The sequence below is a fragment of the Ambystoma mexicanum genome, chromosome 9, assembly GCF_040938575.1.
Source record: "Ambystoma mexicanum isolate Mex_15411 chromosome 9, UKY_AmexF1_1, whole genome shotgun sequence".
NCBI lineage: Eukaryota > Metazoa > Chordata > Amphibia > Caudata > Ambystomatidae > Ambystoma > Ambystoma mexicanum.
The window spans coordinates 1353217652-1353245254 of NC_090931.1; the positions used below are offsets into that span (position 1 = coordinate 1353217652).

Here is a 27603-nt window from a genome sequence, read left to right on the forward strand (position 1 = left end):
ATTGAGCCAATACTTTGTGAATCCTTATGCATATGATGGTGTGGGTAATAACTGGTAATGGGCCTCATTACGAGTCAGGCGTTAACCTTAACGCCTGATTACAAGGTCCCTTTGCGGGATGGCGATTTTAACGCCTGCTTTTTGCAGGCGTTAAAAACCATGCCGCATAGGGACCTTGGTGCTAAGTACGGTGCCGCAATTTGCGGCACCGTACTTAGCGCCTTCCCCATTCCCATTATGCCCTATGGGGCAAAAATGGGAATGGGGAAGGGCCATGGCGGAAGGGGGAATTACCACTCCGCCAAACTCGGAATGGGGTGGTAATTCCCCATTCCGCCATGGCGGAGTCGGAGAGTTACCGGCATGGACCATGGTGCTATTAGCACCATGGTCCATCCGCCAGGGTCGTAATGAGGCCCAATGACTTAAAATGGCAGTCATTCCAATATCTGAATTTTACCACCACATTAGTCCACAGTCATGCTAATTTGGGAGAAAATCTTCCACTTGCGGTAATTCTAAAAGGTACTTTAATGTAAGACAGGTTTTAAAATCCCCCTGAAGTTCTCTATACTCCAAAAAGTGGCTGTTAACACCACTGTGAAACCTGTCGCGATAATGTTGTAACTTTCTAGGACCGAGTTGCAGTAATAACACTAGGTGTGGTGGTAATTCCATGGATTTAATACCAAATTGCTGCTAAACATTTTATGAGACACAGTGTCATAATATATGGGTAAACTAACTGTGCATGTTAAGTCTGCAGCCAGCCTTCCTACCTCTCTCAGACTTGAGCAGAACCACCTCTAGTTCCAGAAGCAACTCAAGACCTTTCTTTTCGCTTCAGCTTTCTCTCTTCCTCTCCCCTGCTGATGCACCTGACTGCTCTGTGCACTAGTCACCTGGTCACCCTCTGACCTCGGGCCCAGGCTCCTGCATGTCCCGTTGCCCTTGCACTGCCTCTGGGCTCCCCAGCACTTAAGAGTCTGCATCTGCAATGCTACAGTCCCTTCTCTCTGCACGTATGAGCCACCTGCTTGCTGCACTTGTGAGTTAACCACACTTCCCCCTTCCCCTCTCCCTCTGCACTTCTCGCCTTCTCTCTTCCTGCACTTGCTAGATCTGAATGACACAAGGCCTAGTAAGATTTTGATTGTGTCCTCCCTTGTTTCCCCCTCCTTGTCTTGTTGCGCCTAGAAACACTTGTGTACAGGCGCACTATGAATGCCACATCACATCATATCATAAAGACATGCCCTGATCATGAATTCTGCCAGCAGCAATAATTTACAGCTGGCAGTCATTTTACACAGAAAACACCACCTGGAAAAACATGTGTTCCATTTCTGGGGATGGGACCAGGCCAGTTCTTGGAAATAAAACATAATTAAAAAAACACTTCCCCAGGAATATGCGTGTGTTAAGTAACAACAAACGACACACAATTTACATCATGACATCTGTTAACTGTTATGACCATTTAAAGCCTAGGTCATAGATGCTCCTATTTCTGGCAATAATTATCCCTTTTTTAAGAAACCACACTTTCCATGATGGGGACAGATGAAATAATTGCAATTCACAAGGGGACAGTGGTTGCTGGAAGGTTTTGAATTAATCGAAACCATTGACATTGCTTGTTGAATCCCTTCAGACTGTCGTTTTCCTTCCAAGCAATGTTCAAGGGGAAACCCATATATAAATCAGGCTTGGCCTCACCCCAACAGACTCAGCCCAGCCCCTGTTGTTAAATAACATTCACATCCCTTCTGCACGATACCACTGAATTTCCACCAATAGCGTACAATAATAATAACAATTTTATATAGAGCTACAAAACCTAAGGTATCTGAGCGCTGCTTATTATTACCCACGTTGTGTGGTTCTCATTTATCGACCTTGGAAAGACGAAAGGCTGAGTTTGGTCCTGCAGGGGTTCAAACCTGCGTCAGCAGGCTCTGCACAGATGTCCAATCGAGCGCTCTACTCGCTGTGCTATCGGACCGGCTATCACCAGTTCCCTGTAGAGTCCGACTGTGCTTCAGGTAATACAGAATATAATGCAGTGCTGGACTTTGGGCCGCATTTTCACAGATCTGAGATGCTGCAAAAAATATCGCCCTAGATGCAAACAAAAACAATTTGTAATGTTGAGTTAGTTACCTTGCTAAAGTGTATTTAAATGGTCCCAAAACAGAGACTGGAACCCAGGTCGCTGGGACTGGGGGTGAGCCACTTGCACAACGCCTGTGAAATTTGTCATTAGGGTTGCACTCTGCAGCTCGTATTTAAATAAAGTGTTTTATGTTTAAAGGTGTGCACCTTTTATACTTTGCCATCAGCTGTATGTTAAACGATCCTCTCGTAGGTTATTTTCCAGATATTAATGATTCATCTTAGTTGAACATTTCTATGGAGGTGGGGGGTGAGACTGGCCACCCCAATCCCACAGCATTGATAATATGAATATGTGACTCGGAATTATGCTCAAAATCCTCTCAAATGTGTTTTGTCGTTTGGGTCTTTTGAAACACAATATTCCTGTTGTCTGCATCTGGATGTGCCGGTCAATAGAAAGAAAATGCAACCAATCCATCAAAAAGAAAATCAATATAACATTATCAACACCTGGCAAGTATTTCAAAAAAGGTACTTTATTTGTAAGACAGGTTCTCAAAAGAGATTCTGTTGACAATAACAAACATGAACCCAGTCTTGATCTGTCTAGCCCAGTACTGAACATAACGTAGTGCTTCTTCAACACACACCTGTATTCGACAGCACCTATTTTGAATATCGATACTATTTGGTTATGCGCTTTCAATCAGAAGGGCTGTCTTTTCTAGGCCCCTTTGTTTGCTGTTGCTGGCTGCCTTGCCATGTTGACATGGTGCAGCATGTGCTACTCTTTAATCAGATCCACTGGGAAACATTACAATTCTTCTGAGATGGATGGCTTGTCTTGTTGTTCAGTGAACTTATAAAAGGGACGAGTACTTTTACTGTATGCCAGAAGTACATCCAGAGAAGAGTTTGCTGTGTTTTCTAGTTCCTCAATTTCGTTTTTTGCCCTGACTTATACAAGAATCACGTGGCATTTTATATTTAAATCTCCATCCTGGAGGTGACGTTTAACTTGACGAAAGCTAGGTCACAAATGTGGTGATGCGAATAGAAAATAATAATAATTGCAGCATTGGAAGGCATTTTTAAGACTGTCACAGTCTGAACTTAGCAGTCGACTGCTCTCTGAACTCATCTGTCACATTGCCCTTGGATGCATGCCTTCACTGCAGAAGCGCGATTCTCTGTGTCCTCCAATAGTCTCCTGGCTGCAGGCCCTGATGCAGGGGCATTGGTAGGTTTGTGAAAGATCCAGGGCTTCCCTAATGTCAGGATGGTGGGGATTCAGGGCTAGCTAGCCTTTTGGTTGTAGACCCTGAGCTTCTTTCCGGGGATGCAACCACAATACCGGTGGCAGTAGCCCCCCCCTGCCTCCAAGACTCCTGAGTGACACCTCTGACCTGACGTTCCCACTGTTAAACTAAATGCGAACCCAGCTTCGCCTCTGGCTGCTTGCAGTTGATGTTGGGATGGGTTTCCCTCTGTCTCTCCTCTAGGTTTCAGGCCACACCCCTTAGTCCCAGAGTAAGGCTTATATGGGTCCCTTCTCTGTCCTATAGGCTGCAGATTCTACTTTCACCTGTGTCTTACTGCAGAATGGGGATTCTCAGGGCCATTTCTCTAGCCTTAAGGCGTCATGCCATGGTCTACCTACTGGTACATTGGCTTTCGAAAGAAGAATGTCCACATGTTGGACCTGGGGGGTAGTCTGTTACCCGAATCTTCCCTCATTCACAATCTTTTGTGGTTCTGCTGCCGGAGCAACAATCTGACGGGTATGTCTCGAAAGCCAATATGGTAACACATTCTGATTCGTATATATTTCATTTATTCAGTAATTTTCGATACAATAAATGGATTGGATTTGTGTTGCCCTTGTACCATATCTTAAAACATGCCTTCCACGTGGAGCATTCATTCTTTATTCGGTTCCTTTGAAGGGCAGGAACATGTAAAAACTCCTGAAGTTCTTGGCTGGTATCAGTATTTTGTTGCCATAGATCACAGATATATATTGTTGAGCAATTAAAAAAGCATCATAGAGATGAGTAGACCACAATGGTATATTCAAAACTCCTCAATACTGGTACGAGGAGCCGTTATCACCTTGCTAGGCTCCTAACGTACAGTCATCATATGTCATAATCCTCTTCTTATTTAATTTGTAGGAGGATAGAACTGTAGTATAGCAGAAAGATGTGGAATTTCAATCCATCTTGTGCCAGATCATAGTCCAAAAGTAAGCCGACCGGTTTCAGTGGGACTAGGCAATTAAACCACTTTCTTCAGGGCTAGGGAAGACAGCATTAAATCATCTACTGTGTCCATGACTTCTACCACAGCGTAATTGGGCTGTTCTCAGGAGCGCACGCCTGAATTCTAAGACAAAAAAGGGTGAGGGGGGCACGGGGAGACAAAACAGGCTCTAGTTAGTGTCGTGCTCAAAGTTGCGACATATTAAATGTGTCAAACGACCATGTATGTACAGTTTCACACCTCATGATAAATGTTTCCCCTTGATTCTATTTGGTGGTCATTCATACAAGAAGCGAAGTGTCAGTCTTTTTGGGGTGGGTGACCTTAGATAAGTCAATTGTTGTTTTGACCTTTAGAATCTACAAATACTTGTGTGGCAACACATATATCATTTATTTATAGAAACTTGAAATTCATGTTCTAATAAAGAACATGCACTAGCTTTGGTGGTTGCTATATAGGGGTGGTTCCATAGGAGGCCATCCCTATATGTCATACACATACACATGACTACACCAGAGTAAAGATAAATCAATGCGGGTAGAGTCCCAGACTGCATTTGTTACATCTGTATAAAATCCCCATGTCTGATGGTAAAGGCGACAGACGTAGCACAGAGTGTGTTCCTGAGCATTATTCAAGGAAGGCAGTGCTGGCCTGTGTGCTGTGAATTTTAGTGTTCATGGACCTTATTGGGATGGGGGGTTGTGGGTGAGTTTTGTTATTTCAGGGTGTATTGTACATACTTACTTGTTATATGATTTTATTCTATTGTGGTGGTTGTGGCAACTGGCCACATGCACTATAGTAATATGTGGAATGATATAATTGGAGTGAATATGTTAATTATGATTGTAGTATAATTGAGGATAGCAATCGTCATTATCTCTTTCGCCTTTGACACAGTCAACCATTATATCCATATAAAAAGGCTGCATGATATCTTTGGCATCACAGACTGAGCACTGGACTGGCTGAACTCTTCCATCATTAACCGTTCTTCCCAACTGCAACTGGGCCATTTCTCTACCACCACGTCACTATCTACTTGCAGAGTTTCCCAGGGTTCTATCCTATTGCTGTGGCTCTTTAATATCTATCTCATCCCTCTGGCACACCTGATCTCCTCATTCTCCCGTCATTTACAATGTTATGCCGATGACATACAGCTTTCCTTGAAACTTCCCTGTACTACTTTTTCCTCTCCCTCTACCATCCCTGATTGTGTGACCCCCATCCAAGCATGGCGTGTCTAACAATATCTGTGTCAATGCCTGTAAGATGGAGATCCTTTGTATTCGGAAACTTGCACCCTGTTTCCCTCATACCCTCTGGCTGCTCTCCTTAAGCTCTCTACTGTCATAAACCTATAAAGCCAAAAACCTTGGGGTCATTTTTGACTCTGATCTTCCATTCACTGCTCACATTTTGGATGTTTTCAAAAAGGTCCACTGTTTGCTGTACCTCCTTACATGCATTCTACCTCTCCTCATTTCCCCCATAAGCTCATCATCTCCAGAGCCCTGGTCCTCTCTAAGCTGAACTACTGCAACAGCCTCTTCCTCAACCTCCCCCTTTGTTCCCTATACCCGCTTTAGCTAATCCATAATAGGGCTACAAAACGTATTTTTGGCCTCAAGCCAAGGAATTGTATCTATGGAGCCTTACACTGGCTTCTGGTGGCCGCAAGGATGAAATTCAAGAACCTGTGCATCATCCAGAAGGCTTTTTCTGGCCTTGGGTATACGCTATTTCTAACTTTGCCTCCCTAAATGCTCCCTTACTAGAGCCCTCTGCTCCTGTAACTTGAATTCTCTGCTTGTGAAATAGTTCTTTAAACAGAGAGCATGAGACAGGTCTCTCTGTTCGGCTGGTGCCTCTCTTTGGAACAGCCTCCCTGCCACGCTGAGACTTGATTCAGACTTCCTTAATGTTCTGGAAAGTTCTGAAAACTAAATTTTTCTCTTCCTCTTTCCCTTTCTGTCTTGGCTGCAAACTCATGCCACTGCCACTAAAACTGGTGGCCTGGTCCCTCATAAACCTGACAGGTTCCAGGCTGTATACCTAGTCAACATCAGAACCACACCCTTTCTTCAGCACGGTCCTTGCGGACCAACGGCTTGTTTGCTGTGCACCCCACTCTTGGGTCTGCTCTGCCCCAGCACTTTACAAGTGGCTTTTGACCTCAGCACCCTTGGGCACTTCCTTCCCAGGCTCCCTTCAGCACTTGCCCATCCCTACTCCCCCTTCCATGCATGCACTTCTTTCACTGCACAATGCACATGTGCATTTATAGCAGCACTGTGTACACTTTTTTGTATAAGTAAGGGAAATGCAGATCAAAAAGATGTCTAAAACATTGTTAAGTGGAAGTTGGTGTGTGGAAGTTTAAAATGTTGATAGGGTTACATGTAGAGTTTTTGGAAGTGATTGCTGGATGGATGTATGTGTTTGAAAGCAGGCAATGAAGGAGTGTTACAAATATAACAATCCATGATAAAAAGTGTAGAAGGGCTGTCCTGTGCAATGGTGCGAATGAGCCATGCAGGTCTGTTAATGATACTTGGCCTGTAATGGGGACTGCATAGTATGCGGTTCATTTTGAAGGTTAATGGATTATGGTCCTTATTGTATGGTAGAGAAAATGATTTGTGACAGAAAATTGTTTCTGTCCTTTTTTCTTTGTCTATACTATACAATTGTCCATTATTTCCGTTAGCATAGTAGAAATGTTGGTGATCTTATTGAGTCTACTACTTCCATTTAAAAGTGTAAAGTAGATGGAAACTATACAACTTATTTGTGTTCTACTTTTTAACTGTGAGAGGTGGTTCCAAAAGGAACCTTTTTTTCTAGTGTTTTTTTTATTTAGTATTTTTGCGGGAGAGGCCAGGTAGTAAGTTGTGGAGCGAAATGAGGGCAGGTACACCAACCACAGATACGGAGGGGCAGGTGGACAGGGGTAGATGTTGGGTGTGCCTTAATTCTAAGGTACGGGGCAGCGTTCCTCATGCTCCTTGATTGCAGCCTTGAAAACACTTCAAAACTGCTCCTCCCTGTAGAGTGGTGTGTTGCAGTATATACAGAGTGGTGTGTTGCAGTATATACAGAGTAGTGTTGTCTTAGAAAGATGTGGACAACCTTGTTTATGGCTTGCTAGGTAGCTGGTGGGATCTTCTGCCCCACAGGAGTAGCCTGTGTGGTGGCTGTATCAGTTGAGGAAGATGAGGTAGAGAAAGACAGCCTACCACTTTCTGAGAAAAGAAAACAGCCTTTCCCAGAGCATCTCTGTGGTTAGATGTGGTGTGGCAGAGCATGGAGGTGGTCCCATAGGAGGAGTACTGGCCAGGTTGTTTGCAACTCAGTACAATGTTGCACTCAGTGCATTTCACCTTGGTAGCCTCAGCCTTCGGGAAACACCCCCAACGGTGATAAAGAACCACCACACTCATGATTCTCTCTGAGTGCTGGAGGCAGGCATTGCCACTATCTCATCTTCCTGGTCCTCTTGATTCTTCTCTGCATCATCATGCTTTTTCAGTGGTCCAATCCTTCGAGCTGGTGGTGGTGGTGTTGGTGGAAGTGGCTCCTCGGGAGTGGCGATGGCCATGGCTGATGCCATTTTTGAAGTTAAATAGCAGCTGTGCTAATACTCTTCCAAACATGTGCTCTGTCCCGGATTGTGGATGGAAAATCAGTAAGAATAGGTCTAGGAGCTGTGCAAGGGTAACATTTCAGCTTGATACTTTTGCGATGGCTGAACATTCAGTTTCAAATGTATGTGAAGCACGGACCTGTTTGCAAAGTGTGGACCCATTCGCAAACACATCATCATGCTGTGCGCGTGCCTAGTCACGTGACACTGTCCAGAAAGTCTGCGTTGACGTCAGACATTTGCAGATGTTGATGAACAAAAAAGCGGTGTAAAAGAACATTGGTAGAAGTGTTAACATGTTGCTAGGAGGTGTGGAATGGTACAGTTTGCAGTTGAAATGTCCTTGATCGGCCGGATATGCTGCTTTTTTGGGGTGAGTTGATATTATGAAGTTGCAGCAAATTAGGGTACACTGGTAAAAACCCACAACATTCAGTTAAAGGGAGGTTATGGTTAAGTTTGACTAATAAAAAAACTAGGCAATTCAGTTAAAAAACATTGTCAAAGAGACGTTATGGTTACAAGTAAAACTGAAAACACCTGAAATTCGCCAGTTATGGTAAGCTAAGCAACCATAACTCGTGCCACCACCGTGCACTGCTAAGAGTAACACCCAGGACATCAAAGATGATATCACAAATGTCATTGATGACAACGACAATGTCACATCATGTATACAAAAGAATTGTGTATTTGGGGCCTGCTTATTGCCCCACATATGTGCACCATGAGCTGAGAGCAAATCCTAAGGAAAGTACTTAAAGAACATACAAGAAGGTTAACATCTACATATAAAGTACCTTTTCAATGTTCATATTCTGACTGTCAGTAAACAAAACCACCTGTCTTATATATGTCAGTCCACAAAAAAAGTGGTCCAGATATGTGATGTCATCAGTGATGTCATCAATGAATGTGTGATGTCATGTTTTATGTCATGGGTGTTATTTGTAGTAGTGCACAGTGGCGGCGTGAGTTGTGGTTGCTGGCTTGCCATAATTGGCACATTTCTGTGTTTTTTTTAGTTTTTTTGTAACCATTACGTCCCTTTAACAAAGTGTTTTCACTCAATTTCATAGGTTTTTATTAGTGACACCGACACATAAGCATAACGTCCCTTTAATTAAGTTGTATCACTGAATTTCTATATAAATATGTCATGAAACACTTTTCATCCAAAGACATTAAAAAACACAAATAGTACCATTACTTTGGGGGAAAAATGCACATTATACCCAACCATTATAAAACTGTAAAAGCAAATACATACGTGAACAAGCAGTATGATGTGAGGGGATCAGTGAAGGTAAGAAGAAGTAGTCAATTTTTTGTAGACAACTCTGCTTAGTGCTAAGGCGTGAATTAAAATGCCCATGTTTGTGGATCTGAAGACAACCCTCTTCAAGTCAAAACCAACAGGAGTAATTCCACTGAATGAATAGCATGGCTGTACAAATATTCCCAACAATATTTGGAGTTTGTCATATCTCCCAAACCTTTATGGACTTCAGATAATATATCAGGTTCATGACAGTTTGGGATTTGCTGGCTGTGTCTGTTTCTAGGAAACATAGGGCCTAATTAATGGAACGTTTAGTGCGGCCCAACAAACATGTTGAACCGGGCCAAATTCACAGAGCGGCAAAAGGTGTATTTTTGCAGAGCAAAGTCACTTTGCACTGCAAAAGTACTCTTTGCACCGCCTATTTAGCATGGTGCAAAGAGTACATTTGTAGTACAAAATCACTTTGCTCTGTGAAAAAAAGTCACTTTGCACCACGTTAACAGTTCCATGAATGAAGCCCTGCCAAGAATGACTGCCAAGCTTATTGCTTTCTGCTGGTATGGCAGATTGTCACAGAAATAAGGCACATGTCTATCTACTAATTCTGGTGACAGCGAGTGCAAATGAACAAAACCATTTACTGCTAAACCAATGTTGTACTAGTCCATTACTTGAACAGACCTACCGTGAGCTAAAAAGCAGAATTTTTGTATGGTGACATACCTCAAAAGTACTCTTAGAAGCAACCTCAGTAATATGAACAGTTGCATCATTCACCAGTTACAGACTCTACCTCAGCCCTACTGTCATTTCAGAGCTGCATGCCTTCCATAAAACCTCATGTTCTTTTGTTATATTGCCAGCCGCAAAGGTACACATGTAATGGCCAGTGTGACAAGTACTGGCTGATTAGACCCATATACTTAAGTCATGTAGAACTGGCCAAAATCCTCTCGCTGTACAAAAATACAATTCATTAACAGAGTTATATTGCTAATTCTTTAGAGAAAATCCAAATAGCAAAAAGTTGACCCATCTGCAAACTCAAACGTTTCTGAGGGAACCTCTGGAAAAAGTCCTGAAGGTTCATGGCACTAGAACCACACACAATTGAGTTTTTAACAAACTGGTCCTCCCAACTTCACTTTTCGCAATCTGCCAGGAAATACTTAACAATTCACTTTGTGGTTAAAAAGCTACCTGGGGAGTGTTTCAACACAATTGCCTATGTAAGAAAAAAGAAAACCACTTGTCTAGAGACGATGCAATGACTGTCTTATCAATTGTGCATGTGCTCCATAGCATCTTTTCCCTCAAATCCAGTTGCTGCAGAGGGTATTTTTGGCTCTGCAGTAATATATTTTCAGACAGTTGCAGAATATCTACCCAGTTTATAAAATACTGTTGTGATAAGTGTTTAGTGCTAATATATCTGTGAGATGTCGACCTGATACCGTGTATATCTTTGTACAGTTAAAATTCAGTAGCCAAAAGGCGGGATGAAAGATCAGAGATATATTAGTCTTCGTCCTAAATCTGATGAAGGAACAGGATCTTGTAAGTGAATCCCTCTGGAACACATGTTGCCACCATTGTTCTATGAACGACAAAGCAGGAGAGATCATTTTCTTGGATCTTATGTTTTGTCTTCTTTCTCTTCCTTAGATAATTGTGATGAGCCGCTTGCCGCTTTGCTGCCACCAGCCGCGTTTGACAGCTCATCGGAACTATTCAGCTCTCAAAGCCAAGGCTTTGCCAAACTGAACAGAAGAGAAGGTAAGAGCCTCATCTGAAGCACCTGCCACTTCTATAAGAGGCTTTAATGAATATGTTATCCTTTTTAGAAATGGATCGCTTGCCTGTGACACAAAAATATCGCTGTCGGATAAATTTGTGAGGGTGGTCAGTGCTTTCTTTAGTATTGTAATTTTGTGTCTGCGGGTTTTGTACAGACATTGGCTTGATTAAACTGACATTCAATGATGATAATGACTGAGCAATGTTATGAAATGTCTCAGTCTTTTATGTGAAGTAGCAGAGGGCATGTAATGGATTGAAAAGAATGAGAGCCCTGATAATGATGTATGTGTCGAGAACAGGAGGTAATGTAAATTCGCAGAAAGGAAGAGTTTAGATCACATCTTTGAGTCGTAATCCTTCTTGGATGAGTAATTGTATGTTATTTTATCCCTCGTTGATAGACAATTATTTATAAAATATGACACTAACAAGTGATGCTGTTCATCCAACCATGCAAGATGGAGGGATAGAACACAAGGTAGAGAGAAGGAAATAAGAGAGACAGACATGAAGTGAGTAGGAGAATGTAACAAGTCAGAAAGAGAAGGATACACAAAGAACGAGTTGAGAGACACTTGAGAAACACTGCAGCAGATATACAGACAAAAAAAAGAAAAGAGAGAAACAGGGCAAGAGACAAGGATGGTGATGCAGGGAAAAAGGGGAGATAAAAAGATAAAGAAATAAGTACACACACGTGTAAGAGAAACAGAGAGAAAACAGTTATAGATAAATTAAGACAGAGAGAAAAAATGGCTAGAGGGAGAGAGAGAGAGAAAGACAGATAGAGGATCTCTTCGTACATGTCATTGGGCTTCATCACAAGTTGGGCGGTAACGCTGGCGCTAATAGCCCTACCACCAAACGCCGGATCATGGGTTTGGCGGAACGGGAAATCCCCATTCACCATTGAGCCCATTCGAAATGCCCCATTCCCCATTGGGTTCAATGGGGAAATTTCATGCTCTTACCGCCGGCGGATTTCCCGCCGGCGGTAAGAGCGTGAAACTTCAGCGGATTTCACCCCAGCTAAGAGCTCGGGGGAAATCAGCCGAAGCTGTGATTTGGCAGACCCTTAAATCCAGCAGTAACAGCGCTACCGCCGGATTTAAGGGTTACCGCCAAACTCGTGATGAGGCCTATTGTCTTGATAAAGGCCATTGCACAGTGAAACATGTGTCTGCAGTTTATATGATTGATACTTATCAGATGTTTGCATGAATGTAAACTAACCCTGCAGCCATTAACATGCAGGATCAAGAGGAAATTACCATTATGATTTTGTTTTTTCTTTCATTGTTTCCCATACATTGACTCCATCTGCAGATATAAACATGACACTGTGGTGAATTGACTACTGGTAAGGGTGTGAAAGCCCTGGATTTGTTGATGATAATTAAATAATGAAATGGGGCGGGTAATTCATAAGCTCCATAAGCTTCATAAGAGTCCTCCGTATATGGTGCTATGAGGGATTAGCTGCCCAACAATTCCCTTTGTCCTGTGATCTACAAGGCCTACCTGGCCTGAGATGGTCTCCACCATCTGATGCAATCTAATCCTCTGCGCGGCATACTCCATGTGGAGCCGTGACTCTGTGGATGCCTTGCCAAGTAAGATGGCTGCCATCCCCAGAGCCATATTTTGTTTATAAATGGTTGCCTAGCAACCAGTGCTTACCTTCTACCTTCGCCTCTATAGGCCAGGAAGGCAGCCAGAAAGCGTAAGACGACCACTTGCGCCTAAGGCCCTCCCAGCCCATTGTCCATCCTGTCTGTGCCTGTCCGTGCCAGAACGGGCCACAGGGGGCATCATCACATATCAGCGGCCGTCCATAAAGTAACTCACCACCTGGGGGTAAGTTAACCTCTCCTCCTTACCCAGCACCTGCCTGCAACCCTCTAACTACTGTTTCGGCCTTTTCATACCATTGTCTGCATTATACTTCATGTTCCCACTTTGCCTACGTTTTGGGCCATTGACTCTATCTCCAAGTGACTCCCGCAGCAACAAGTGTAATCCACTTGACCACATTAACATTAGTGCTAATTTGCACACATTCACCTAATGGTGCACACTACTTTGTCACGCACGCATTTTGGACATCATTATAGACTTGTATGTTCAGCACGTCAAGCTGCCTCTATTCTGCATACTTTGATTATGTATTTTGTGTGAACAACTGTAACCCATTACCTTGAGAACGCTCTCCAGTACGCCCCACTATGTCTAAACCTGCATTCCTTATCAGCAATGCCTTATAGCGTCCCAACACATCGGCACCTTGCCTTGGTACCGACCATGGCATTAACCTGTTTACTGCACTGAATCACTAACTGCACCAGCATCTCCCCCTCCTAGCGTCTTGAGCACCTTAGCCCATCTAGCATGCACTGCTCCTACCACCTGCAGCACTGTGCGTTAGCCCATACAGCTAGTTGTGCACTTAGTGCCCCTTATTCTGCTCTCATTCAGCTTATCCTGCTCCTCAGTGCCCACTACCCTGTGCTGCCAGCCTAACTCACCTTAAATCCCTTCCATGTGAACAGATAGCACCCGACCGTAATCCATGCATGCTAGTCTGATCATAATGTCAGTCATGTATGATTTACAGTCTCGGTTTGTGTTTCACTGCATTTTATGTGTGACCTATGATTCTAAATAACGACTTCTCAGACTCTATTTGTGCCTTACCGACTAGTACTGCGTCCCCATGTATGCCATGTGCACCTACTGTTGGGAACTACATCTAATGCGCTCAAAAATGGGATTTCTTTATAAATTATACATTATAAAGATTGGTGAAGAAAAAGAAAGACAGGACAGGTCTTAGAGGCTCAAATATCTAGAAAAAGGACAGGTCATAGAGTCAGGCTTTTACTACAAATCTAGAAATCACATCAATTACATGAGACACACATAACAGTTTGACTGTCTGTAAACAAACTATTCAACATAAGAATGTTTAAGAATAATCAAATTGTTATAGAGTAAGGCATGTGATACATCCATCAAAAGTAAAACAATACGTTACATTTTAGGCGTCTACAACCTGTAGTTCATTTCTGAATCGCTGTTCAAACCTGATAAACGGGTGTCCATGATACAGATCCATTTGCATTCCCTTTTACATAAGAGTTCCACCATAATACCTCCTCTTGCAGGTAATGTCACTTTTTCCAGGTAAAGTCACTTTTTTGCTTTGAGGCAGCCACACAATCTGGGAAACACTCATGCTGACAACCATTCTCTCTTTAAATGAATACTGACCCAACATATTAACCTCAACTCCAACTACCCTCATAATCAAAACAATATAATTTGCTGCCAAGGGAGATGTAGATTTAAAGGCTGCAACCTATTTTTTCAAGCAATGCAACCTTTCCTGGCATTCCATTGCTAATCAATTGCAATTTGTGTTGCTAATCATGTTTCTTTCTTGTACAACATTTTTAATGCCTCTGATTAGTACTTCATATGACCCTTTTCTAAGCATGTGTGGCTTCCCCAGTGTTACACTGCTTCATTCCTTTTGCAGCATATTGGTGGCCATCTCATCTTCCTTCTGAGTGTTTTTCTGAGCATCTTAGCAAAGCACAACGTTGATCATTACTGAACATAACTAGAAAACTAGAAGGTCGTATTCATATTTACAAGGTCTAGGTCTGTGATAGGTTCGTTTTTGGCATGGGACCCATTGTCAATGTGTTTTTTTTTTTTGTTATGTCACCCTTCATCACTTCAATTTCATGTGCATTGTGTGGTGATGATCCACTAAACCTTGCTGAACATTCTAATGCAAATCTTTTTGATAGTTAACGTTAACCTGCAGTATTGCATTGATAATTCACCATTTATTTCTGTTCACTTCATTTGCGGGAAGGCTGGGGGCACAGTGATTTATATGCTACATTGAATTGCCAACTTCTCTATTTTAATTATACAAGTGGTTATAAATTCCTTCTGTGCATATGTGTGTTTCTGTGAATATACCTTTGAAATCAATTCACCAAACTGGTTCTGATCTTCATCCACCCATCCACATTGTATTCTAATTCTGCACCTAGAAGCACATTGCTGCTGCATGGAACTCAATATACCCAACTGATGTATATCTGCTTCTAAAATGTGTTCCCTGATTATTGAGAAATATCCCCAATCTGTTACCCAACACCGCAACCATCATGCCTCACCATCTAGGGCACGAAACAGGAAGTTTCAATAATAATATTTTATTTTATTTTATTTTAAATAATAAACAAAGGAAATTCATGCTGCTGGGGACGTAACCTTTAAAAACACCACAAATAACTTTTACTAAAGAGAAAATGAATACACTTAGACCTGCCTATAATTGCCACATTAACAGTTTCACTGAACATAACATAGGCAGTCTTCTTTGCATCCTCATACAAACATCTAGACACAGAATAGCAAATATGAATCACTGTTAAAGACAATGTGCTCAGATACTTTACCATATGTAGACACAGACATTGAGCTTGAGGATTTCATGAACATGAAATAAAGGTATCTATAATAGATATGTGTATATACCTTAAGCCCACCTCCCCTTGAAACCAAAAGGTGAAACAATTCTTAAAATAAAGTTTAAAAAAAATTAATGTACTTTTCTGTGAATCCATAAAAAAGTATTCACATCAGAGAAATAGGTTTATTTTACAATATGTTTCTCCAATTCTAGGGGTGATTTAAATATGAACTGTTGAACACTCTCTATGACAAACTCCTGGTTCCTATCTTGGTCATAGACACTACTCAATATCATCTTCCATGATTTTGAATTGGTTTCAATTTAATGTAAAGACTTGGCTCACTAAGAAGATCTTTTGATTTTGGAATGCTCGAACTGCAAACAAAACTCTCTGGGCCTCATTACACGGATGGCGGTGAACCATGGCGCTATTAGCGCCATGGTTCATGCCGGTAAAATACCGGCACCACCTTGGTGGAAAGGGGAATTACCGCCCTATTCCAAGGTTGGCGGGGCGGTAATTCCCCCTTCCACCATTGCCCTTCCCCATTCCCATTTTTGCCCCATAGGGCTCTATGGGAATGGGAAGGCGCTAATTACGGTACCGCAAATTGCGGTACCATAATTAGCTCCACTGGTCCCTTTGCAGGTTGGTTTTTAACGCCTGCAAAAAGCAGGCATTAAATTCCCCAACCTGCAAAGGTACCTCGTAGTAAGGCGGTAAGGGTTTACCGGTACCGGTAAAATATCGGTACCGGTAAACCCTTACCGCCATCCGTGTAATGAGGCCCTCTAAGTCTAAGGAATATATGTAAAGGAATGTATTGAGAATTGAAGACTGCATTGAAAGGATGGGTTATTTCACATTTCAATCTGAGCAGTCTAAAGCTACCAACGTTCCCCAAATGTAGGAAAAAGGGATTATTATATGTATTTGTACTTGTATTTGTATTTATTTTGTTTATATAGCGCTTTACTTCAAAACACTGAACATATTAATAACTTGATACATATAAAATTAACAGTAGAAGCAAATTACAATTATGAATCAGTCCAACAAAACAGTAAGATGAGCAATTAAAGTGAAGGGAAGAGGGAGAGTAGTGCAGTAGGACTGAGAGGGAGAGGGAGGGGTGAGGTGGAGAAGGAGGAGGGAAACGGAAGGGGAAAAGGGTGAGAGAGAGGTGGTGGGGAAGGGGACGGAGATGATCAAGGGGAAAGAGTGTTGAGAAGAAGGGGGTGATCGACAGTGTCGAAGGCAGCAGCGATGTCAAGAAGAATGAGGACAGAGGATTGCTTAGAGTGTCGAGCGGAGAGGAGGGATTTAAGGATGTGGGTGAGGGCAGTTTCAGGAGAGTGTTTAGGACAGAAGCCAGATTGAGAGGGGGTAGGAGAGAGAGATTGGTGACAAAGGTTGAGAGCTGAGAGAAGGGGAGGCGCTCGAGTAGTTTAGAGAGGAATGGGAGAAGAGAGATAGGATGGAAGTTAGAGGTGAGAAGGGGATCAGCAGAAGGTTTCTTCAACATCGGAATGATAGTGGCATGCTTGAAAGCAGAGGGGAAGGTAGCTGAGGAAAGGCAGGTGTTGAAGAAGGAAGTTAAGTAGGGAATAAGAAGTGGTTAGATCTTAGGGATAAGAAGGGAGGGGAGAGGGTCAGTTGGAGCAGATGTGGGGTGGGCTTTGGAGAGGAGGATGGAGAAGTCAGAAGGGGAGACAGGCGAGAAGTCGGACATGCAGGATGAGGGGGAGAGGGGAGAAGGAGAAGGGGGGAATAAGAGGAGCAATTGATTTTTTGCCGAAGGGCAAGAATCTTGGAGGAGAAGAAGTTAGCAAAATCAGAGGGAGAAAGGGTGGAAGAGGTAGAGGGATCAGGGGTAGGAGGGGAGAGAAGTTGAGAGAGAGTTTGGAAGATGCGGCGAGGGTGGGAGGTTTGGGAGTGGAGAAGGTTAGAGTAGTAGGAGCGTTTAGCCAAGGCGAGACAAGAGTTGTAAAGAGAGTGGTAAGAGAAATTTGAGGTTTGGTTAGAAAGCGAAGGAGATTTGAGCCAGAGTCTCTCAAGACGTTGGGGGAGACACCGCATAGAGAGAAGTTGAGGAGAGTGCCACCGTTGAGAGGGTTTCCGGGTAGGACAGAAGAAGGAAAGGGGGTAAAGTAGATCAAGAGAGGAGGAGATAGAAGAGGAGAGAGTGGATAGTGCATCATTGGCCGACAGTGAAGAGAAATCTTGGAGAGAGGGGAGAGAAGAAGAGCAAGTGTCGAGAAAGAGGGAGGGATCAAAGTTGCGAAGGTCACGTTGTGAAAAGATGGAAGGAAAGGGCATAGTAGAGGAAGGATGAGGAAGGGTAGTAAGGGAGAAGGAGAGTAAAGCATGATCGGAGAGATAGAGTGAAGTGTAGAGACAGGGGAAGGGGGTTAGGAAGAGTTGAAGATGAGGTCAAGAGTGGAGCCAGAGGAGTGAGTAGGAGAAGAAGGAACAGGGGAAAGGAGGTAGGAGTCAAGGATGAAGAAAAGGGGTTAGGAATGAGGGGGAGAAGGGAGGTGAAGATTAAAGTCGCCGAGTACAGTTAGAGGAGAGGAGGAGGGAGAGATCAGCGAAAGGAGGTGATCGAGGTCATCATAGAAGGAAGAAAGAGGGCCAGGGGGTAGATAGATGATTAGAAAGGAGATGGGGTGAGGAGAGGAGAAAGATTTGTAAAGAAATTCGAAGGAAGAGGAAGGGAAAGAAGGAAGAGATGGTGAAGAGGTAGAGGAAAGGTATTTAGGGTGGAAGAGGAGGCCAATACCTCCGCCACGGCCAGTAGCACAAGAGATATGAGAGAAGGAGGATGAGGAGGTGGTTAGGGAAGCAGGGACAGTAGTGTTGTGAGGGGGGATCCAGGTTTCAGTTAGACATAGAAAATGAAGGTTGAGACGAAAGAACATGTCTAAAACGGCTGCAGTCTTTTTGCAGATGGATCTGGCATTCCAGAGAGCAATGCTCATGAGGCTGGAGGGATGAGCAGTGGGTGGGGTAGAGAAGATTAGGACTGTGAGAGAGGGTAGGTGTAGGATGGGAAGTATGGGGGAGGGGATTGAAGAGGGGAATGGGCATGAAGAGGACTGAGAAGGAGAGTAGGAGTGAAAGGGGAAGGTGGGGTGAGGGAAAGAGGGGGGAAGGGAAGTGAGGACGGTGTTAAAGAGTTTTGGCAGAACGCATAACAGAGGGGATGAGAGTGGTATGGTGAAGGTATAAAGTGGTAATGAAGGGGAGGTGTGTGAAGAGAAAGAAGGAAGGAGGGGAGAGAGAAGGTGTAATGGGGAGAAGTCAAACCGGAGGGGGGGAAGAAACTAGGAATAGTGCAGGAAGGAGTAGCAGGGCAAGAGGAGAAGTTAGAGGTAGTTCGTTTTATAGGATGGTAAAATGAAGGGACTATGTAGGCAAGAAGAGGCCTCCGAGCTGAAAGGGTAAGCACCACAGGAGGCAGGTCAGGGACTGAAGCTGGGAGTGGAGGACCTGAAGGTGGAAGACGGCCAGGGACAGGTGGTGGGATCAGATGAGACGAGGATGGTGAGAACAGTGACCAACGTAGGCAAGACACTCCAGGAGATGGTGGGGAGTAAGATGGGTGGAAGTGGTCAGTAGTTGGTAGTGGCTTTAGTGTCAAGACAAACCTGGACCTGGTAGAGCCCTGGCAGAGACCGCTGTGGTGAGGTTGGGGGGGAGGGGCCCAGTCACTGATTAACTAGGCGGCAGGCGGCAAGCAAGGAGACCGGGCCGGGATGTAAACAGAAACAGGCAGCAAGGACCTGGAAGAACCCGGGATGAAGAATCGGTGTGCCCTGCTGCAGTCAGACCAGTCGGTAGGAGGTAGGCAAGGCCAGGCCGGGTAGGATCAGGAACAGATAGCAGGTTCTAGCTGAGCCTGCGCTGGTGTGGAAGCGGGTGGAGGCTCAGCAGCAGAGGCTGTTTGGCAGGTAGCAGGCAAAGAGTCAGGCCGTGCAAGATCAGGAGCAGACAGTGATAAATTGGTAGAGCCCATGCTGGAATGGAGACGGGAAGAGGCTCAGCTGCAGAGACTGTGCGGCTGGTGGCAGGCAAGGAGTTGAGTAGGGCAAGAGCTGGAACAGTCTGTGTGTGCCTGGTTGAACCCGCTCTGATGTAGGAGCGGGTGGAGGTACGGCAGCAGAGTCTGTGCGGCAGGTGGTAAGCAAGGAGCCAGGCAGGGCACGATTAGGAGCCGTGAGTGTGTTCTTGGCTGAACCGGCATTGATGAGGAGGCAGGAGGAGGCCCATCAGCAGGGTCTGTGTGGCAGGTGGTAGGCAAGTATGATCCTGGCTGGACCCGCGTTGAAGAGGAAGCGGGAGGAGGCCCAGCAGCAGGGTCGGTGCGGCAGGTGGTAGGTAAGTGTGTACCAGGCTGATCTTGCGTTGATGAGGAAACGGGAGGAGGCCCAGAAGCAGGACTAGTGTGGCAGGTGGTAGGCAAGAAGCCGGGCAGGGGTCAAACAGGAGCCTTGGGCGTGAACTTGGCCAGACCTGCGACGATGAGTGGTAGTAGTGGTGTGGGTGCGGGCAGTGGATCGGTCGTATAGCGCAGAAGGGGTAGGTGAGCAAGAATCGACAGACACAGAGGACCAGAGGACGGACAGACACAGAGGACCGGAATACTCTCACTGACAATGGAGTGGGAAGAGGCCTCAGCGAGGCACCGAGCCAGATGAAGGAAACTCTGATTCCGGATGAAATCTCAGTTGGAGGAGCCCCAGGGCTCAAGGAGCAGGAACGGAGACAGCTAAGATAAAAATTGCTGTTTTTATTGAATTATTTTTGATTGATTCAGCCTGAAGTGAGCAGGCACCGGTTCAGGCAGCCGAGCTTATGTCCCCTCTGCTGGATTATGATGATGCTGCCAAAGGTTAAATTCTAATAATTCATCACAAAGCACATACAGCTTGGCCTATATTCCCTTTTCAAAGGTAATCCTTTTGAACAGAGTTCCAAATACTTCTACTGCTATCTAGGATTTAATTAGTTCTCTGAGAAAAGGCCCACATAATCTAAGGTCATAGGTTATGACTTTTGTATTTGACTTTCAAAGTGCCTGGTCACGTATGGACACTGATTGGCTTGAGGTACCATCATCAGAGAACATTTCCCTATAGTCTGTCTAGCTGCTCCCAAAATCACTTTCAGGTAATCTGCATTCAGTCCAGTCTGGAGAAGTTCCTGTCCAGGAGATCGCCCAATCAACTACATTGAGTTAGAATTCACATCTGCTTTTCTTCTGACAGAGACTCTCTTGCGTATGATTTCCTCAAAGCTCTCCTTTCTTACTATGTATTTGAGCATAAACATCTAACACACACTGCTGATGCAGCATCATTTGAAAACCACATTTTGGATTAAACAGACCCTCTGACAGGTTCCCTTCACCTTCCCACATCCACTAGTGCCCTCTTCCTCCTATTGACACAATACATTCTATGGGGGTCATTCCGACCTATTAGCACCATGGCTGCCTCCAAACCCGGGTGCGGGTCCGGGTCCAGTGTCACTGAATGGGGACTCACTGGGTCATTCCAACCTTGGAGGACCCGGTAAATCCCCATTCAGAAAACCATTCCCCATTCTCATTTGAGCCCCCATTTGAGCCGCCATAGGGAATGGGGAAGGAGCTAATGACGGGCCTGCAAATTGCGGGCCCGTTATTAGCTCCAAGGTCCCTTAACGGGTCCCGCTAAGAATGGCTAGTCAGACCAGTCGTTCCTGGTGGGACCCTTTAAGGGACCTCGGATTGTGGCGGTAGGGGGTTAACGGCACCGGCATGCTTACTGGTGCCGTTAACCCCCGACTGCCAAACTCGGAATTAGGCCCAATGTATCAGCTATAAACTACCATTCTGCAAAGAGTGGAAACTAAACACAGAATGAAGACATCTATCAATTTTTCAAATAATTCCTTACATCACTATATTACTAAAAAGTAATTTTCATATTTGTAAGGATATTCTAAATCAGGAGATATCATGTATGTCTCTGACACAAGTTTATACAACACAAGTGAAAGGGTTGGGAGAACAACAATTTGATTAGGAGCTTCGCCCCTAACTGTGTATTTAGAGCATTTCACATCGAATGTACAGATACGCAGAGAAAACAGAAACCTCCGGTTCAAAAACAGAGAGCATTTTATAAATAGTTTTTGATGTGTTTCTATAGTTTCGACATAATGCTGAACATCATTCATTACAAGGAACATAAACAACAACAGTTTGCATCATCAGGCAAAAAAACAATGAACAAGTTAGTATTCTTGTTCCAACATTCTAAAACAGTAGACAATAATACGCAAGCTACTGTCACTTTCCCACCGGGGGGGCGACATGGGTCAAAAAACAGATGAACAAGTGGAAAAGTGAGTCTCTAGTACATGCGTTTGCATTCGACAGTCAGAGTTGATAACAAAGTGCTTTGAAGGAGATGGTGTCTACACCCAGTGTTTCAGCCCCGTATTGGGGCTCTGGTGAGCCTATTGATGTTGGGGCCTTTGTCAGGACAGGAGAAGACTGTATAGTCTGGATGTTCAGAGGTGCTGCAAGAGGAAAGAGATGTGGTGAGGGGAAGCTCCACTGAAAAAAAAGGAGGGGAATCAATCACAGGATGTCTAATAAAAACGATCATCACTTACCTACGGGGTGAAAAATTGAGCCGTAGGTATAAGAGGCCCCAAGGCCGAATGTGCCACAGGATAGGTGTCACAATGGGCGCCTATTTCCGTAGGTCCGCTTAGGGAATGCAGCGTATTACTTCAATAGATGTGTCCTGAATAAAAATTAATAAGAACAGGACAACATCACTAAGTATCAAGGGAGCTAAAATGACTGCTAATTGCAAACACTAATGTGTAGTTTACAAAAGTAAGTGGGCTTACCCATCTTCTTGTGGCCGCTGCACGTGTTCATTGATAACTGCAGAATAGGGTTGATCCTCCAGGAGCCCTCTTCTTAAACTCTTGTCTCTGACACAATGCATGATGGAGATAGTAAAATGTGCAAGCATCCACAACATGCATATTTTAAAATGAATCCTAGGATTTGTGTTTTTCTTCTGAATATACACCTGCAGTAGTTTTTTTTTTTCTTCATTTAGACAAATGGTTCATAGATCATGCCTTTCCATGTGTCACTATGTCGTCGCATTTATTAAAGTTGATTTTACGATCCATCAGTTGGGCGTCATATGTGTTGTAGATCATAATCAATAGAACATATGTGCTGTTTGTAGATGTCATTTAACTTGACAAACACACACATTCAGGGCCGGTCTTTGCGTCAGGCAGACGTCAGTCAGCCTCTAGGGGGCGCTGCACCAGCAGTCCACAGTGCTAGAATTCATGTGTAACACGTTCGTTTCCTAACATTATGAAAATGAATGTGCCTGTTCATTTTCATAATGTTAGGAAACAAATGTGTTACACGTGTATTCTGCCACTGGCACTGGTGCAGGCTGTGACCTCAGCAGTTTCTAGTCCATTTGGTGCCCAGGGCGAAACATTAGGAATGCGCCCCCCCCTGAACCCCATGCACCACTCCCACCACACCCGACGATCCAGTCCCGCCGCGTACCACTCCAACTGCACCCTGCGCGCCATTCCCAAACTACAGCGTTAAGGAACTCCTACCCAATGTCAAGCAGTCCGTCATACAAGGAATGAATTGCCATTTGCAACGGTGGGCCACTTTTTCACTGGTGCCCAAGACAATTTTATGCCCCAGTCCCACTTAGGCCTCAGATAATGAGGACTGGGCACACCAACCAATAGACCATGATTATGGCACAGGATGCAGTGTATACAACCAACAAAGAACACAAGATGCTGAAGGGGGTTTGGAGGCAACCTAAGCCAAAAGGGCAGTGACAAGGAGACACCTGAACCCAATAAACAATCACTTTAACATTCTTTGAATGGGAATCAAGGGTTATGCTTTGAAACAGTAAAGTCTTGACTGTTGTAAGGATACATGGACCAGGATTATTTATTTATTCATGCAATGTTTGTCGGATACCTGCATTTTATTTATTTATGCAGTGTGAGTCGGATACAGGTATCCGACACACATTGCATAAATAAATAAATTATCCATCTCCATGTACCTGACAAACATTGCATAAATAAATAAATAAACCGGTTTGTAGCTTTAAGAATATTTACTCAGCAACACTGGTCAAAACTATTATCCGCATAGTGAAATAACTCATCACCAGTGCCATGGAAGTGTTTTAAAGTGTAATTGATATATAGTTTGGAAAAGAAGCGGCATGAAAGAAATAGCGCTGCTTTAAACTATTATTTTGGCTATTTTTTGGGCTTGCAGGGACGCACCATGGGCCCAAACAGGTCTCTGTTTGTACCGTGTCGGGCCCACGGTGCGTCCCTGCAAGGCACGCACACTCCCCACAGCTCACCTCACCTCCCCTCCCATCCCAATGCCAGCACAAAACCATTTAGTGACTAATGGGCCACCATTAGCAGTTTCCTGCCGGCATTGTGATGGAGGGGGCTGGTCTTAGCTGCAGGGGGACCTTAAGTGTTTTTATTGGTGTGCTTATACCCCCACCCCAAGTGGCGCAAAAGTGGTCAGATGGAGCCTCTGACTTCTGTAATGTCACTTAGTACTTTTGTACCACGTGACATTACAGTCCGAAGGGGCAGCTCCAGCACCTGACCTGCGGAACTTTCCCCACGTCAATGCGCCGCCCCACAAACTAGGGAATTCCATCCCCTCCAGAGGCTCCAGGGACCGGGGCAATTGCCTCCCCCGGGGCTATTGCGCCCCGGGCAGTTGCCCGCCTCGTCCGGGCCAAGAAACAGGCCTGGCCTCGGCCCTCCGGCAGGGCAGGGCAATTGGCGAATAAATTAGCAACATTTGTTGCTTTATTACCTTCCCCCAGCCCCGGGTGGCACCGGCGCTGCTGGCACCAGCCAGGCCCAAGAGCGCACGTGCGGTGTGCCCTCCTCCAGGCTATGGGCGTGCACTGACACTGAAGTATGGATCGATTGGGGCTGGCTGGTGTTGTCGGCCCCGGCCATTACAGAAAAGAGGAGCAAGTGAGTCACTAAATCCTGAATTTGTTCCCATCACAAGCAACACTGCCAAGCAGCAGCACAATCAGCATATACAAACAGTTGCTGCATCCTGCCCTCGCTGATTGGCCTTGTTTCAGGAAACCTAGCAGTAACTACAGCCTGCCGAGGCAAGCACACTTCTTTCCTCCTGCTCCCGTCCTCGCAGGTGAGGCCTATTGCTGCATAGGCGTTTTATTTATTTTAAAATGGTATTGCGGTGGTATTGGCCATCCAAGAACAGCCTCTAGAGGCCACAAAGCTAGACACTTTTGTCAAGGCTCAAGTAGTCATGAAAAAGGAAGCGAGCAGTGGTGGTGGACTCTCCTCAAGAGATCAAAAGGCCGGTTCTTGGAAGACCTGGGCTGAGTGTCACCGTCAGCAGATCTTAGACAATTGCACGTTCCAGCGGGGTTGGATTGGTCGGTCCGTTGGCCGGGCCAAAATCACTTCGAGGGCGAGGCCCTGGGCGCCGGTACCACGCTTGGGCCGGTTTGGGGGTTACTACGCCCCCTAGTTCCCACTCCCGAGCATATTGTTCGTTGTTCCCTCTTTCCTGGGCATTCACTGCTGACTTTATTTTAGGGCAAGAGTTTCATACATTTCACTGTTCGCTCAGACTTGTCTTATACTCTTCTTTGTCGTTGTGCTTCTTTTGTTTGGAATTGCAATCACGCTAGTCTAACGAGATAAACAAACACCTACACGAACACGCCTTGTGAATGATGGTGTGAAGGATGGATGCAGGCGCTGGACCAAAAGCAGAGCGAAGTCTGCACAGCAGCTGGCTTGGGAAAGCGACTCCGCAACTACAGTAGAAACCGTCTCCGTGGACGGTTGGCCTGTCTTCCGTGTAATGCAAATACCCAGACTTGTAGGATGCATGCTTCACTTTCTTTTTTCCATTGGGGGCGACATGCTGTAGCATTAATTCATGGCCTTTAAAATACCCTGCACGGTGCAGCTTCCGATCTGCTTTAACACAAACGCTGGGAAATGGCCATGACTAGCTAACGCCACATTAATCAAAGCTAGGTCTCTAAAGAATGGTTCAAGTGTTGGGGAATCACCTGCTCACACTTTCTGTCGTGTGACCAAACAGTGTGCAAAAGATGTTTCAGAGCGTGGCCTCTTGACGCCACCCATTTCTGCATTTGCTACACCAGCAGCTAAACACACTCTGGGGATGCAGCTCCTTCTGCTTAGTCCATTTCTCTTTCAAGCTCGGGACAATGTTCTTTACCATAATGGAGAATATGAAAAAGCACAGGGCTGCAAGGCTGGGGGGTGAGGGTGGAGGGCAAAGCGCACTACGCTTGGGGTGCACTTGAGATGCTTCCCCTGATACCCGCAGTACTCCAAGTCCCTTGAAATGAAATTCGTCTATACACTGCACAATGTGCAAGGGCCGCTGTTATTCAAGCAGCACGCGACAAGTAATTTCCAAAAAGTAAACTTAACGAGTCCCAAGAAAAGGTCATCTTACACCGTTTAAGAATTTGATTGTTTTTGTTTTTATGTTGGGATGGTAGACATCGTTTTTCTTTGCGATCTTAGTTTCATGGTGCTGTCGGGAGCTAAAATGAGTGATCACGAAGGAAACATTTAAGAATTTTGAGAGTTCACGAGCATGAGCGAAACAAACCCCAATACTCGAACTGCCATTTCTCTTCCGCGGTAATGCACTGAACGCCACCTCTCCAACATTAACATTGGGAGCTATGTTGAATTGTACATGCATGTTAACTCTCTGCATATGTTTAAAGTAGACTTTACCACTCACATGGAGTAGTGATATTGTTTATGTGTGTCCCTCCTAAATATATTTAACTTCCCTTGAAATATTTGACGCAATACATATTGCATAAATTCATGTATTTTAATGCTGAGATAGACGGGCTTGTACAGCTATCGGTGGGTATTTTGCTGGTGCTTCTTCTTGGAGGTTTGAGTAACACTGTTCAAGACCAGTTCATCCCCTTTTAAGAGTGGCTAAATGTTTGAGGTCATACGAATGACATTAGTGTAGATCTGAAATTGTCGATTCTCTGACCTGAGTCACAGCAGCAAACTGGTCATTGTTGCTAAAAAAGAAGAGCAAAAGCAGACTAACATAACCAGGCCTGTTCGGGTTTGACCCTCTTATTGCTGTTGTTTGAGGTTCATGAAATTCAGCAGATGCCAGCATTGACAATTTTGTCAACTCATAGTCCCCACTCCCGCTGCTCAGCCCATGACACATGCATGAGATCACAGGTCGGGGGAGAGGGGCGCCAACGATGCTTCCCACCTAGGGTCCAATCTGTTGTAAAACCGGCCCTGCACACATTGTAATCTATTCTTTAGTACCAATATATAATTGACAAGATGCATATTCTTGGTAAAAAATAAAGCTCTCACAGATTAAGGGTCAATTAACCTCGCTGTGCATCTGCTTCAATGAAAAGAAACATAATGTTTAACCGGAGAGCCATTAATCACTGATACATTTGTTTTTCAAATTAGATTTAAAAAGACCATCCTTTTGAGCTTGCTTGACAATATAATGCTTTGCATTTAAGGTTATTTGTGAAGTTAAAGAAATAGGGCTTATTGACTCAGGTAAACACATCTGCTAACCTTATCTTATATCCATTGAACTAAATTGTATGTAAATTGTGGCCTGGACATTCACTATTCCTAAGAGCTTAACCTATGTTTGTTTTATACAACCTGTATATTTTATGTCATTTTGAGTTCACAGAATCAAACTTTTACATACACAGATACAGAGCTCCATTGAAAACGTGTTTTACTTTTCATAGTAATTAATATAGAATAGCTGGGCTAAAAAGAAAAGCAACCAATCTAGCTGCCCAAGGGAGAATTCTGCGTAAAAGATTCTG

General features: G+C 44.4%; 1 protein-coding gene across 2 annotated transcripts in view; it reads left to right on the plus strand.

Moving 5' to 3' along the window:
* LOC138489128 (contactin-associated protein-like 5) overlaps window positions 1-27603 on the plus strand; it is a 1755478-nt gene that overhangs the window by 236926 nt on the left and 1490949 nt on the right. For both annotated transcript variants that reach the window (XM_069616764.1, XM_069616763.1), the window contains exon 2: window positions 10986-11096. In XM_069616764.1, the coding sequence (XP_069472865.1) occupies window positions 10986-11096 (111 nt within the window). The remainder of the gene's footprint in view (window positions 1-10985; window positions 11097-27603) is intronic.